Raw genomic sequence first — 13,970 nt, 5'->3', positions numbered from 1 at the left:
CCCATGTCCCCTGCATCGGCAGGCGGACTCTCAACCACTGCGCCACCAGGGAAGCCCCCCTCTCTCCCTTTTGAACCTCTCTCTTACCAAGGTTTTGGGACCCCTTCCAAACTCTTTGGTTTCCTTCCTCTTTCTCTTGTATTTCCCTCTGATCCTCCCTCTCTGTGCCTCACTCAAACCCCACCCTTCCTCTGGGGAATATTCCAAGTTCACTTCGAGTATGATCATCACCAAATACTGATGATAATAACAAATCACATTTATCACACACCCGTCAGCTTGTGTCTCCACATTACAGTCAATATGTGAAATAAATGAATGAACCTTCATAACAAACATACGAGGGAAGCACTATAATTTTCTCTATTTTTGGATGAGAAGTCTAACACTTAGAAAGGTGATGTAACTAGCCAGAGATCACACTGTTATTTGCAGTTATCCCTCTATAACAACAATTATAATAGCAATTATTAGTAAAAATTGTTCATGTTATAAATAATACTAATTTAAAATATCTGGCAATTACCTTCTGTCAGGTTCTTTACAGGTATCTTAATTCTCAGAAGAACCCCACAATATAAAAATTATACTTACTTAAGTTATTTTGCACAAGGTTTCTTTAATATTAGAGCCCAGGAGGCTTCCCACCACCCTTTGCTCCCTCCACACCACTCTCTGCCCTGGACAACTGTGTCCACAGCCACTACTGCATCTATCATACCAAAGCTGATGTCAGTAATACTGAACACTGGCATTTTTACTGGGTTCACCTAATAAAATATGGTATTATGTTATGGTGTGGAGATTTCTGGGAAGTTCATAAGAAGGACCCTTATTATAGACCTGGAAGGATTTCTAGTGAAATATTCAGAAACAGTTGTAGGAATTCATCTCGTCAAAGCTAGGAACAGGGGGAAAAGGAGATAGGAAAACAATAAAAAGTGTAAATGCTCAGAAACTAGAGAAAGCCAGGCAGGGTCAGCCCATAACCAGTCCAGCTCCCTGGGCCAACAACGTGGACCTAGACCCAAATCCCACCTGTTCTGACCGCCCCCCCTGCCCCCCACTCTCCACTCATCCCTGAGACCTTCTATTTTATATTTTCCCTTTTATCCCCATGGCAAAATGCTGACGCAGCTCTGTCAGCGTGGATGCACATAAAGGAAAACATGACGGAAAACTTTTAAATATGTTTGTTTGAACAACTTGGGTGTCTGAATCCATTTCTTCAACATTGAATTTTATGTAATCTAAATACAGATCAAATATTTCTGATGAAAACTTAGCATCCTAATCGAAATGGGCTATAAAACACACTGAATTTTGAAGACAGTATTAAAAAGAAAACAGTTATTAATACTTTGAAAACTTGATTACATGATAAAATGATAATACTTTCTATATATTGAGTTAAATAAAATGTATTATTAGAATGTATTTCACCTGTTTCTTTCTACTTTTTAAAAGGTGGTTACTAGAAAATTTTAAATTACACGTGTGACTTACGTTTCTGTTGGACAGCATTGATACAGAAAAATAATAAAAATGACTGCTCTTATTACCAGCAATTGTAATAGCTACCATTTATTTACTGTCTAGAACTTTATTATTATTAATTTCTTTTGCGGTACACGGGCCTCTCACTGTTGTGGCCTCTCCCGTTGCAGAGCACAGGCTCCAGATGTGCAGCCTCAGCGGCCATGGCTCACGGGCCCAGCCGCTCCGCAGCATGTGGGATCTTCCCGCACCGGGGCACGAACCCATGTCCCCCGCATCGGCAGGCGGACTCTCAACCACTGCGCCACCAGGGAAGCCCCTGTCTAGAACTTTAAATTTGTCATCCCATTGACTTTTCAGAAAGGCCTTAGTGTATACGTATAATTATGTCCATTTTATGTATGAAGAAATAGGTGCCAGGAGAGGTTAATAAAATTTGCCTAATGTCACAGGGCTGGTTGGTGACCAATCCTGGACTCTAAACTAGTCAGACTCCAAAGCCCTGAATCCACACACGTGCCTCTCTCCTACACCATCGTGTGTAGCTCCCAAATAGACTTGGGATTTTCAAGTCTGATTAAATAAATTTCCAACTCCAATCACAGTATTTGGCATGGTGCCTGGGAAGTAACAGACACTTAATAAATGACAAATGAACTAAGAAATTAATAATCAAGGTTTGCAGTAAGGATGAAAAGATATGCCATGAGAATTGTGAAAGCATTCCATAAACTTTGAAGCTTTACACAATTACCGGTTATCATAATTATCTACCTATGATAACCAGTCAAGGTGCTTGAAGGTCGGGTTCATAGGCCCAGGGCAACAGAAGCTTGTCAATCTCTTGATGTGGTCCTAGGAAAACATCTTTTCTGGATCGCTAGCTCCCTCTTGTGTCTCCACGTTGTAACAGCACAGTAGGACCAGCATTTATAGAAAATTATCAAAATAGTTTATAATTGTCACTTTTACTCTTTCATTCCTTTTTCAAGAACGGTGTGAAAAAATCTGAGAGCTGTTATCAGCCCTAAGGCTATAAGTTTGTCATTCTAGGAGTTTGAAAATCTACTTTTCTAAGTAACTGGTTTTACATGGTCTGTAATTTCAAGGGTCTAAGCAGAGAGCCCTGCCGAGCGACGTGGGGATTGGTGACCCAGGCGCAGACCACTGAGACACACCAGTTTTGGGCGCCAGGGTCTCCCCATTTCCCATTCCACGTCCTGAATCCCATCTGCCTCATGAAGCCCGTAGCATCTCCCTGACAAACGGGACAGGCTTCCTTCGCCTTCTTGGTCACTGGGAGCAGTGTCAGCACTCTGTGAAGGACCACTTTCTCCTGAAATGGAAGGGCGCATGCTTTCTAGGCCACCTGACCTTCATTTGGAGTAACTGATCAAGCTAACCCAGCGCAGATCGGGTCAAGTGACCTCCTGGGCCGAGCGCTTTTTGATGCAAGTAAGTAAATGGATGGAGGCTTCACAGGGTGATAAGTAATGGACCCGACCGTCAGGTCACACACTCACCGCGGCAGTTTTTTGCAGTCACGGCGTCCCCATAGAACCCATAGGCACACCTCTCACAGTGGGGGCCGTCGGTGTTCCCAAGGCATCTCAGGCATTCTCCGGTGACGGAATCACAGCTCCTGGCCTCCAAGGGGTCCACATTGCCACTGCAGTTACACGGGACACAGGAATCTCCGGGCACTGTTGGGTTTCCAAAGTAACCGTCTGCACATCTATATAGAAGATTGAGAGAAGGATGCAAACAAATGCGATTACTGTAGACATTACCCCACCATCCAGGGACTCTTTGAGTAGTTAATCAATCACACCGACTCTTTACCGAAGATTTACCGTGAGAGGAATGCTGCTCGAGTTCAGGCATTCACAGATTCCCGTCACTCATTGTGAGGCACGGGGAGGGCGTCCAAAAGAGCCACACATCGCGGGGACATGCTCCGGCCCCAGACAATTCGACCCGCATCCCACCACTCAGCGATGTCACCTCCCACAGAGTCCAGCAAGACTTGGCACTGGGACGTACACGCGGGACAGACAACCCTGGCTTCCAGGCGCCAGAAGACAACTATTAAATCAAACCACCCCTTGCCTATGGAATCATCCCGAGTAACAGGACATTCAAACGTATGAACAGAAGTACTGACTCCTGGCAGTTTCCTATTGATACTGATGAAAACTGAGATTAGCTCAAGGAGATCAAAAAATCCCCAGGGACTTCCAACATTAATTTTTTAATCAATCGACTGGTTTTTCTCTGTGATCTGATGGAATAATAATGACATACCAAAAGTTCTAAAGCCACACTTAACCACACATTTAAGAATAAACACATAGAATTTATAGTAAAAAAAATTTTGGAAACCGGTCGAGCAAAGCAGAGTACCTCTCGCACCAATCCCCTGCGTATCCTGGGGCGCACTGGTCACAGAGCACTTCATCTCCATCATCGAGGTGGCAGGTGGGGCTGAAACTGACAAAGCAATAGAAATGAATGCAGTTCTCCAGTGGATGGTGCAGAATTCCTAAATATTAAAATGCTTAGTTTCTACCACTCCTGTCCTTACAAACTTTCACCGTGTGCTCACTCCTTAGCCCAGAACCCAAGGCTCCAGGCCACGCAGCCCGCCCGTGGGCACTGGACCCTCGGCCCGGACTGCGCTTCTCCCCGTCTGCCCGGGTTCACCGGCTCACCCCCAAGGCTCAGCTCAGCGGTCCCCTCCTCCAGGAGGCCGGCTCCGATGCTCAGGCAGAGTTCCTCTCCTCAAGTTCCCGGGACTGGGCTGCCTGCCTTAGAGCTGCCCACACTGGCCAAGAGTGAGCCCGCTTACAGGACAGAGCCTAGGGGCTCCACACTTCAGTGAGTGTAACCAGCATCCCCCGAGGCCCCCATGCAGCCTGAGGTCCCTTCACACTCCATTCCTGGGTCTTGGGAGGACCGCGAAGGGAGGCCTGGGGGCCATAGCGAGGCCCCCACAATTTCACCAGAGCAGCCCTGATTGCTGTTTTGTACACTGGAGTGCCAAATAAAAATTCCCGTGGGAGAATCCTCTAGGCGTGGATGGGGGGAGAGTTCTAAAGGGTAAACAGTGAGAGAGGCTTTCAGACCCTGGCCTGGGGGCACACAAGCCCCAGCATGTTGGTCGAGGCCTTGACTGTAACCGTCCTCCACCTCCCCTCGTGCTCTGTGCCCCGGGACCACCTGCAGCTCCGCAAACCGACCTGCCCCTCACGCTGCCGGACCACGGCACCACTTCTTCCCGCCTAGCAGGCCCGTCTCCTCCGCTGCCTTCAAACTCCCTCTCATCCTTCAAGTCTCAGATGGAGAGCTTCCACAGGGAATCGCCCCACACAGATTCCCCCTGCACAGTGGACCCACTTCCTCTGCCCTCGTGACCGCACTGTGGATTGCATGGCATCGGCAGCCACGGAGGAACAGTTTGATACTCAGGACACCTACCATGATGCCCAGCATATACCAGGCGCTCAGTAAAGCTTCGTTGAATTAAACTAAATGAATTCAGCCCATTCTCAATGAGCCTCGTATTTACATATTTTGGTCATTAGCTCAAATACTCCTGAAGCCCAGGAACATGTTTTATTCATCGCTGCATCTCCTCTGCCTCTTAGCCCAGTGGTAGGCACACAACATATACGTGTGAAGGAACTGATGCCCAACATTAGACCAAGGGCGAAAAAGGCCATGCAAATGTCCTTGCCTTCACACAACTTGCCTTACATAATTTAATACATCAAAGTTTTTTGTTTTTTTTTAAAGAAGAAAGAATCTGTTCCTCCATCTCTAATCCCAATTAATTGCCCCAGGGCAAAATTAACACTCTCATTACACACAGGTCTTGCTCTGAAGATCTCAGTGCACGTCTGGATGGAGACCCAGGCCACGCGGGGCAGGACCGACTGGTGGAGGAGCCCAGCTTACTTGTTGGAGGCCGTGGAGAGCGGGCAGGCACACGGCTGGCAGTCCCTAGGGGTCCCTCGGGAAGGCAGCCCGTAGAAGCCGGGCAGGCAGCGCTCGCAGCGGTCCCCGGTGGTGTTGTGCTGGCATGCCTAGGACACACGCATGGAAAGAAGACTCGGCTCAGGCCTCCTTAAAGGAGTCTCCAGTTCACCTTCAAACAACTTGAAGTCCAAGTGAAGAAAAAAGGCAAAATGCTAAAGCAAGTCACCAAACTCTCTTATATGAGGAGGGGTTGCCTGTTTCCAGATCCGCTGATAAAAATTTTTAATTTATGTAAATGGGAAGCATAAGACCTTTCATTTCCAACTGTGTCAGAGTAACTGGCAGCAGACTTGCCCTCTGTAGGGATGGAATACAATACATCAAAGAGCTGCTCTCAGACCCCGGACAGCGGAGGTGCAGGATGTGTAGGGAAGGGAGACAGCGGGATGGGTCCTGCAACTGCATGTCTTTCCCCCTGGAGACAGTCCAGGAAATCCTGAATTTATACTACGGCATGGAGAACACTGGAAATGGTAAACACATGAATAAGTACGAAAGATTTCTTTTCCTCATTTAAAACACCTCTTTAGACAGTGAAATTACCCTGCGTCAGGTGTAGGAGGTGTGCGGGAGACGGGCCCAAGGGCGGCTCCTCTCCTGCCCGTTACTTCCAGGCTCCTCTTCTCACATGGCTTGGTCTCCCTATTGCCCCCCACCTGGTGCTGATGCCGCCCAGAGCTCTCCTACAACCTCTGCCCTCCCCTGCCCATACTCCCAGCCCCAGCCCCGCCTGTGGGCCCTCTCCTCTCACTTCCTCTCCCTTGGGGTCTTCCATGTCCTTTTATACCCCTTCTCTTAAAGCCACTCATTTTACACACATTTACTGGACATTTTTCATCTGACTATTCAAATAATATTTCCAGTTGTTAACTACATACTTTTCTATCATTCCTGAGATTGATAGAAGTTTTCCCATCTGTTCAATTTAATTGTGTTGTATCCTCTATATCACGGTTTCACCAGTTTTATTTAGGGTCATCCCAGACCAGAGCTTCCAAATTTGAATGTGTATACAGATCATGTGGATTAAATGCTGACTCTGATGCTGGAGTTCTGCGATTTTGAGTTTCTAAAAAAGCTTCCAGATGACGCCCATACGCTTTTCATCCCTCATATGACCTTGGTTTTGATCATTAACCCAAATCTACGCAAAATGCAACCGGCCTTGGTAAAGAGCTGCATGGTTGTGCTAAAAGAATTATGCAAAATAATGAGTTTCATTAAAATCTATTTGACTGCACTCAACTGCAAATGTCTCTGATTTGCTTTCTTTCCTCAAAGGGCCAGAATGGGTCTTCTTTCTCTTTGGGAAAACTACGATGTCATTCTGTTGAAAAACCTGCTGAAGGTCTGTTTCAATGCTTTCTCAGGCGGGCGCCAACACCCCTTTAAGTGATGATCCCTGTTGGTGGATCTGGAACGTGAGGGACAGGAATGCTCATCTCCTTGGGGAGTGAGCACATCTTCTCTTGACTGGAAAAGAAAAACCAGGAGGGCCCAAGACATGCACAACTGCATTTTATGCCGCTGTCTTTCCAAAGAAAAGAAATTGATTTCTCCTTGGAATAAGAGCAGAGAGAGCTCAGAGAAAAGAATAAGGACACAGGTAAACTATGGACTCTGGGTGGCTGTGATGTGTCAGCGTGGGGTAACTAATTGTAACAAATGCACGACTCTGGGGGGGGATGTTGATAATGGGGGCGTATGAGCATGGGTGCCCGCAGCGGGTAGACTGGAAATCTCTATACCTTCTTCTCAACTTCACTGTAAACCTAAAACTACTCTAAAAATAGTCTTTAAAAAAAAACAAAAATAGGAGCACTAAGAACAACTGGAAACTTCTAATAAAATGTATATAAGGAGTCAACCCCTAGAATCTAGATAACTATATACAAGGCCAGGGGCTAGTTACAGCTATGCAAAAGGAAGAATTAAAGCTTTCTTTTTAAAATAGAATTTAAAAAGCAAAGTAGATTAAACAGACAAGTGATCTTACCAAGTTTTTATATTTCCCTGTATTCCAATCTAAATTTTTATTACTTTTCTCCTTTAATTACTTAAAAAAGGAAAAATAATAATTTTACAGCAGAAAAACCTGGCAGAGACCCCTCATCCGAGTGACCCAGACTAATTAACATCCCCCCAGAAGAAGCCAGTGGCATCACGGACCCTGACAGCACACACTGGGAGGGCACGTCACCTCAAGGTCCTCTCACCAAAAATGGATAACCTCAGCCTCATCACGAGAAAGTGGACCAGCTCCAGCGGAGGGACAATCCACAGAAGGTCCAAAGATCTCAAACGTGTCCTAGTCCTGAAAACCAGGAACTGTCACAGCCTGAAGGAGGCAAAGCCACTAAATGCAGTATGGGACGGTACGTATGATACTGGAAAGGAAAAGGATGAAACTCGAATGGAATCTGACATTTAGTTGATGGAACCGTGCCATGTTAATTTCTGAGTTTTGATAACCATACAGATTGTGTAAGATGAGCATCCAGGGAAACAGGGCAATGCTCACACGGGAACCCTCTATCCTATTTTTCTAACCTTTCTGTAAATTTGAAATTATTCCTTAAAAAATTTTAAACTATAAAAATTATTATTATTTTCTATATTTAGAGCTTTAAGGCTATTTAGCCTCTTCACTTTCATAGGAGAATATATTTTTGGAAATATATATTAACAGAAGCATGTGCAAATCTTCCAGCCTGCCTGTCACTAAAGCCATAGGTGGTACAACCACGACCTGCTGACCACCCCCAAGTGTTGGCAGAGGCCTCCAAACCCAAATGGCAGGGGGAGAGAGGTTTTAAAAAAGCAGCGACCAGGACTTCCCTGGTGGTGCAGTGGTTAAGAATCTGCCTGCCAATGCAGGGTACACGGGTTCGATCCCTGGTCTGGGAAGATCCTACGTGCCGCAGAGCAACTAAGTCCGTGCGCCTCAACTACTGAGCCCACACGTCACAGCTACTGAAGCCCAAGAACCTAGAGTCCGTGCTTTATAATAAGAGAAGCCACCACAATGAGAGGCCCACGCACCGCAACTAAGAGTAGCCCCCGCTCGCCGCAACTAGAGAAAGCCCGCGCACAGCAACGAAGACCCAACGCAGCCAAAAAAAAAAAAAAGCAGCCACCTCCCTTCCTTGTGGGAAGTTGCACCTGAGGAACTTATTCTGGAGGGACTGAGTATGTGTGCAAACATCATTCCACGCCATCCTACAGATGCTTCACTTACAGAACAAAGACATTGACAAAGAACAAAACAAAACAAAAGCTGTACTTGCAGAGAAAAAGAAAATTAGGCTCTAGAGAGAAAAAGCAATCAGCGGCACCATGCCGGTATCTTCCCCATGGGTCTGATAGTTAATTTTTCCTAACCCTGTGACTCAATCAAGCTCTTTTGGAAAAAGCATGATCCTTTCCCTGTGCAGTGAATAGGGTTCAGCTGATTACCATATGCATTCACTCCATCTCTGAGCAGTGAATCCATTAGAACCCAGGAGTGTGGCCTGGCTCCCAGGCATAAGAGCCTAAAAGAATTCCTGACTGAAGTTAAAAAACAAGTCTTGCCCTGTATCTGCCCCAAAGTTCATTCTCAAGATTAACTACATATTTGCTAAGCCCTATTTCAACTCCAACTGCATGAAAGAGGTACTTGTTTGCAGAGTTTATCTGAACTAACATCTATGAAGCGTTATATATTATACAAATGAGTGAGATTATTAGAAATTTTTATTATTCCTCTTACGATATACTATGTAATATAATGTTAAAATCTACTAGCACTTGCGTTTAAAAGATCTGATCCTTTTTATTTAATCAGTGGACGTTTTCTCCCTTTATATTGCTTTTTAATCTTGCGAAGTAAATTACTTATTGTTCTAATAAAAAACCTACAGTGAAATTATACATCTCTTTTCTGCTATCACCAAAGCAACTTTTCTTCACAAAGAAGGAAAAAAGCAGGAAACATTTTATGACTTAAACTTAAACCTGCAGATTTCCTCTGGGGTCCACAAGGGCAGGGATATTCCCTGTGGAGGAAGCTTCTTTTTTAATCACTTCTGTACAGTGAGGGCTTCAGGGTGGGAGGACGGCGTGCACTCAAGGTCTCAGCCAGACTCACAAAGCAAACGCCATGAACGTCACACTCAGCTGCATGGCCGTGGCATTCACAGGGCTGACAGATTCCTCCAAAGAGTATTCCATCCACGCGGTAATAGCCAGGGAGACAGGACTGCAAAAGAAGGATGGGTGACTGTCCAGGTGAAGGCAAATTTACACAAAATGCAAATCATCTTCTTCCCAGTACATGAGAAACATAAACCGCTCAATTTTCCATGAATAGAAACTTATTTTTTTTGCCCAAACGTGCCATAAAATGCACCCATATTAAGCATACGATTCAATGATTTTTTTTTAGTAAGTTTACTGAGTTGTGCAACCATCACCATAATCCAGTTCCTTATATATTTTAAAGGTAGAAACATGCACACAAAAATGTAATGGCTATGCAATGAGTCAGCGTACATCATAGCGGTTTTCCGCTGCAATATTCTTAGAAATCATGTAACAGCCTTTTAATCAAGGCTGTTTCAATCAAGGGGATTTATTTCTCTCAACACTTTTTCTTTTGCTTAAAATTTAGTAAGTGTTGCCGTCAAAGTGTTAAATGCAGGTCTATGTCAAAAGGCATCAGTTTAAGAGAGCAAACGCTGCAGGTGAGCTTCCCCCTGGCTGTGCGCTGGACAGGCATCATGGGCGTTCAGGGGCAGGGAGCCACCCCGGACACTGTATTTCCTGTCACCCTCGTGACGGCCCTGAGAAATCAGCTGTCTGATAGACTTGGAATCCGGAGCACGGCGCATTAGCTACGGTCCATGGCACCCGTGCAGTGATTCCACGCCAGGTGTGCACACCTCCAAGACCCATGTCCACAGGCTGCCCGGGGCCACAGCAGACAAGAAACGCATCCAGAGTGCAAACAGGGAGTAATTAATTTGGAGGTTGGCACACTCCCTTGGGGGCATGGGAGGAGGGGGTGTGGATCTGCTTTTTATTGTCCTAAGAATTCTTAAAAAGCATTTCATTATAGTAATAATATATAATGCCTTCATTCACACTGACCTTGGGAAAGTCCCCTGCCACCTCTCCCCCGACCCTGCTCCGCAGCCAGGCTCCCCCAGGGACAGTGGACTTGTCTGCAGACAGGCACTGAGCAGGCAGCTGCCTGGGGGTCTGAGCCGTGGCTACAGGGCTCCCTCAAATTCCATTCCCAACGAATAGCTGCCTGATTCTTTAAGTCAGCTTCTGAGTAAGAGCTGGATAAAAGAATGAGTTCTTCTGCTTAACACAAACTCTTGCAAAGGAGTCTTGAGCTGCCTATATGATGCTTGAGCCATCAACCCAAGCACACCAGCACTTCTGGGAACAAAGCCCCGGCCACTTGTTCTCTAGCAGCAGCTGCTTCCTGCTGTCCCCTCCCAGTCCAGCTGGCTGGGCTCCCACTTCCACGGTTGTCCCTGCTCTACCTGTCGCTCCCCTAAGCCCACATCCACATACTATGAGGTGGTCTGAGGGTCATTTATCCATTAAGCACGAGGCCCACAGGGATTAGGACTTATGGACATTTGCTGGTCCTAAAAATAAATGAGATGTAAAAATAAGTTCATGGGTCCCGACCCTGTGGCCAAAAAAATCTTGCAAAATATTTAAAATAGAAATAAAAATATTTAATTAGATATGTACACCACGAAGCTTTAGGCCAACTTTATTACCTACAAAGCTAATATTATAGGTTAAATGTTCTCACTTTGTAAAAATGCTTGCCAAGAAATCACAGCCAATGACAAATGTTCACAATCACAGTCAATCATGGGCTCATGAGAGGCAGGACCTCATGGCAATTAGCAGGGATGAAGTTCAAAGACCACTTCCTAGCTGTGTGACCTTGGTCAAGTTACTTAACCTCTCTGTGTCTCCGTTTCCTAATCTACGGAACAGAAAGTATATGAAGGGCCTACCTCATAGGATTGTTGTAAGGATTAAATGAGGTAACATATGGAAGGGGCTCAGAATAGTGCCAAATGCGTAGAAAGTTCTCAGTAAGAGAGAGTTACTATCAATATGTATGTCCAAATAATTTCAAAAAATATTTCAAAATTTTTAAGCGACAGATTACTTTCATCCCTGACTGCAAGTATGGTTTCATATACTGCATATGTGAGGTAGAGCCCACCTAAGTAACATAGCCTGGGGCCATCAAAGGTCTCCAAAAAGGCCTGGCTTGTCTGAAGCTTTCTGGGGTCGCATGTTGGTAATTGGTAAATGTTCAAATACAATCAAATTCAATCCTCCTTAGAAATGCAAAATATGGCATGGGTGTCTCAACTTTCCTGTTGATTAAGCAGGACAGTGACACTTACTTAGAGTATCCCCAGATGCCCCAGAGGAATTAGATTTCCTTTAACAATGTGTTTCCAATGTTCCAATAGCCTCCAAAAGTCTGATGTTTAGAAACACTGGGTTTCCAAAGTTAAAATTCAAACACGCATTACGACATCACCTTCAATGTGCTTTTCCCCCAACCCCGTAGGAAGAAGAAAAGGAAGACGACGGGAAGGGGGAGGAGTGTTACCTCACAAGAGACGCCCGCATAGCCCTGGGGACACTCGCAATGCTCCACCTCCGTGGCCAGGGACAGGTCTATGACGTTAGGGCTGGCTGTGTCCAGAGAGACAGAATCCAACCTGCAAACAGACAAACAGGCGGGGCCGTTACAGGACTTACACACTTGCACACGGCATCTAACACCTCAAAGAAGACGAATTCCTAAGAAAGATTTAATTCAAACAAAATGGTGATGTGATTTTTGTAAGTAAAGATTTTCACAACAGGACACTTTCTGGGAGCTGTTCATTAGACCCTGGAAATGCCTTGGACATTTGGTACAAGACGAGCTGCTGTCCATACACAGCCATGGGAAGGCTCTGAGAAGCCCGTTGCGAAGAGTGAACTCCAGAAGAACGAACCCATGCAGTTGAACTCTCTCTAGTGCAGAGAGATTGTCCTGAATGTGCAGTTCTCTGCTTGCTTTAGCTGCATCCAACATGTATGCTTAGCCTGGCATTGCCAGAAACTGACCTTCTCGGAGTAACAAAACGACTAAAGATGGACTCATGAGCTTAAATAGTTTGTGAAAACCTAAGACCATTAACATCAGGAGGGTGAAAACCAGATGCAACACAGTTAACAACTGTCACATCGTTGGGCATTTCTCAAAAATCCACCCTGAAAGTTTCTGATCCTAACGCCAAGTCTATCTCCTACTAGATACATTTGTCATGGACAATTGTTATGCCTTTGATAAAATTATAGTGATAAAAAATAATTCCAAAACAGTTCCGTTAGCTGTGTCCTTAAAATAATCAAGTAAAGTATATTCGGCTTAAAACTGTATGATAATAAAGACAAGATCACCTACATTTTCCCTCCTTTTCAGTACACACCTGTAAAGAGCCATCTTTGCAGAATTGTAGTTGGCTCTGATCAAGAGATGTGTAACGTTGGCAAGCACGGTCATCAGCTGGTCGCGATCTACCTCCCTCCTGCTATGAAAATCTCGGAAGTGCTCAGGCACAAGTCTAACCACGTTCAAGTGCTCTTCATAGGGCTGCAATAACAGGCCCTCTGCCTGGGTGCTTAAAGTGAGCCCATTCCCCTAACATTTAAAAACAAGAGGAAATATATTCATAATTCAATTTCATGATCAAACACTAAAAGCAGATTTTGTATTCAGCCACGTGGCTTTTCATTTGTGTGCAGGTTTTTGGCAAACATGTAATGATGTCCATAGTCCTTGGTCCAGAATGACCAGAGAAAACATATCACTATCTTCCTCTCAGAGGGATTCGGATAAGTCTAAAGACTGTGCCTGTGCTGAGATCTCAGAAAAGAGACAAAGTCATGCACTAGCCCACAGTTTCCCTCAAAGCAACCAATCTGACACCTCTAATCGTTTTTTAATTGAAGCATAGTTGATTTACAATGTTTCAGGGGAACAGCAAAGGCCAAGGCCTTGCTGGGTCTTTTTGTGATGGGAGTGAGGATACAGGAACAGGGACAGAGGTGGAGGACAAAAATGACAATGCATCTCCGGTCCCCACACAGCCAGGCACTGCTGCCTAGTCATTCACATGGGGAGGACGCTACAGGAGGGGAGGACGCTACAGGAGGGGAGGAGGGACCCAAAGGGCCTAAAAGAAGTCCCAACATCGAGGAAAAACTCCTCTCCCTCTAAATTGTGAATAGACAGGTCAGCTACAGAAGCAAATGAAGAGCTACAGGTGCTGCCCTGAGGCAGTTCTGGAAATTCCCAGTCTCAGCGGAGTCCAGACAGGCAAAGCACCGCTGAATGGCCACCTGGCCCTGAG

General features: G+C 45.4%; 1 protein-coding gene across 1 annotated transcript in view; it reads right to left on the bottom strand.

Annotated features, from left to right (window-relative positions):
* The window catches only part of LAMA1 (laminin subunit alpha 1), a 153,529-nt gene that overhangs the window by 70,733 nt on the left and 68,826 nt on the right, over window positions 1-13,970 (bottom strand). Inside the window, exons 14-19 of the mRNA XM_007458457.1 lie at window positions 13,047-13,258; window positions 12,176-12,287; window positions 9,665-9,775; window positions 5,455-5,582; window positions 3,901-3,987; window positions 3,021-3,232 (exon numbers count right to left, since the gene is read on the bottom strand). Coding sequence (XP_007458519.1) covers window positions 3,021-3,232; window positions 3,901-3,987; window positions 5,455-5,582; window positions 9,665-9,775; window positions 12,176-12,287; window positions 13,047-13,258 — 862 coding nt within the window. The remainder of the gene's footprint in view (window positions 1-3,020; window positions 3,233-3,900; window positions 3,988-5,454; window positions 5,583-9,664; window positions 9,776-12,175; window positions 12,288-13,046; window positions 13,259-13,970) is intronic.

This window comes from Lipotes vexillifer, unplaced genomic scaffold (genome assembly GCF_000442215.2).
Source record: "Lipotes vexillifer unplaced genomic scaffold, Lipotes_vexillifer_v1.1 scaffold447, whole genome shotgun sequence".
Lineage (NCBI taxonomy): Eukaryota > Metazoa > Chordata > Mammalia > Artiodactyla > Lipotidae > Lipotes > Lipotes vexillifer.
Note: the sequence above shows the minus strand (reverse complement) of the source record. Positions and strands in the feature narration are given on the sequence as shown.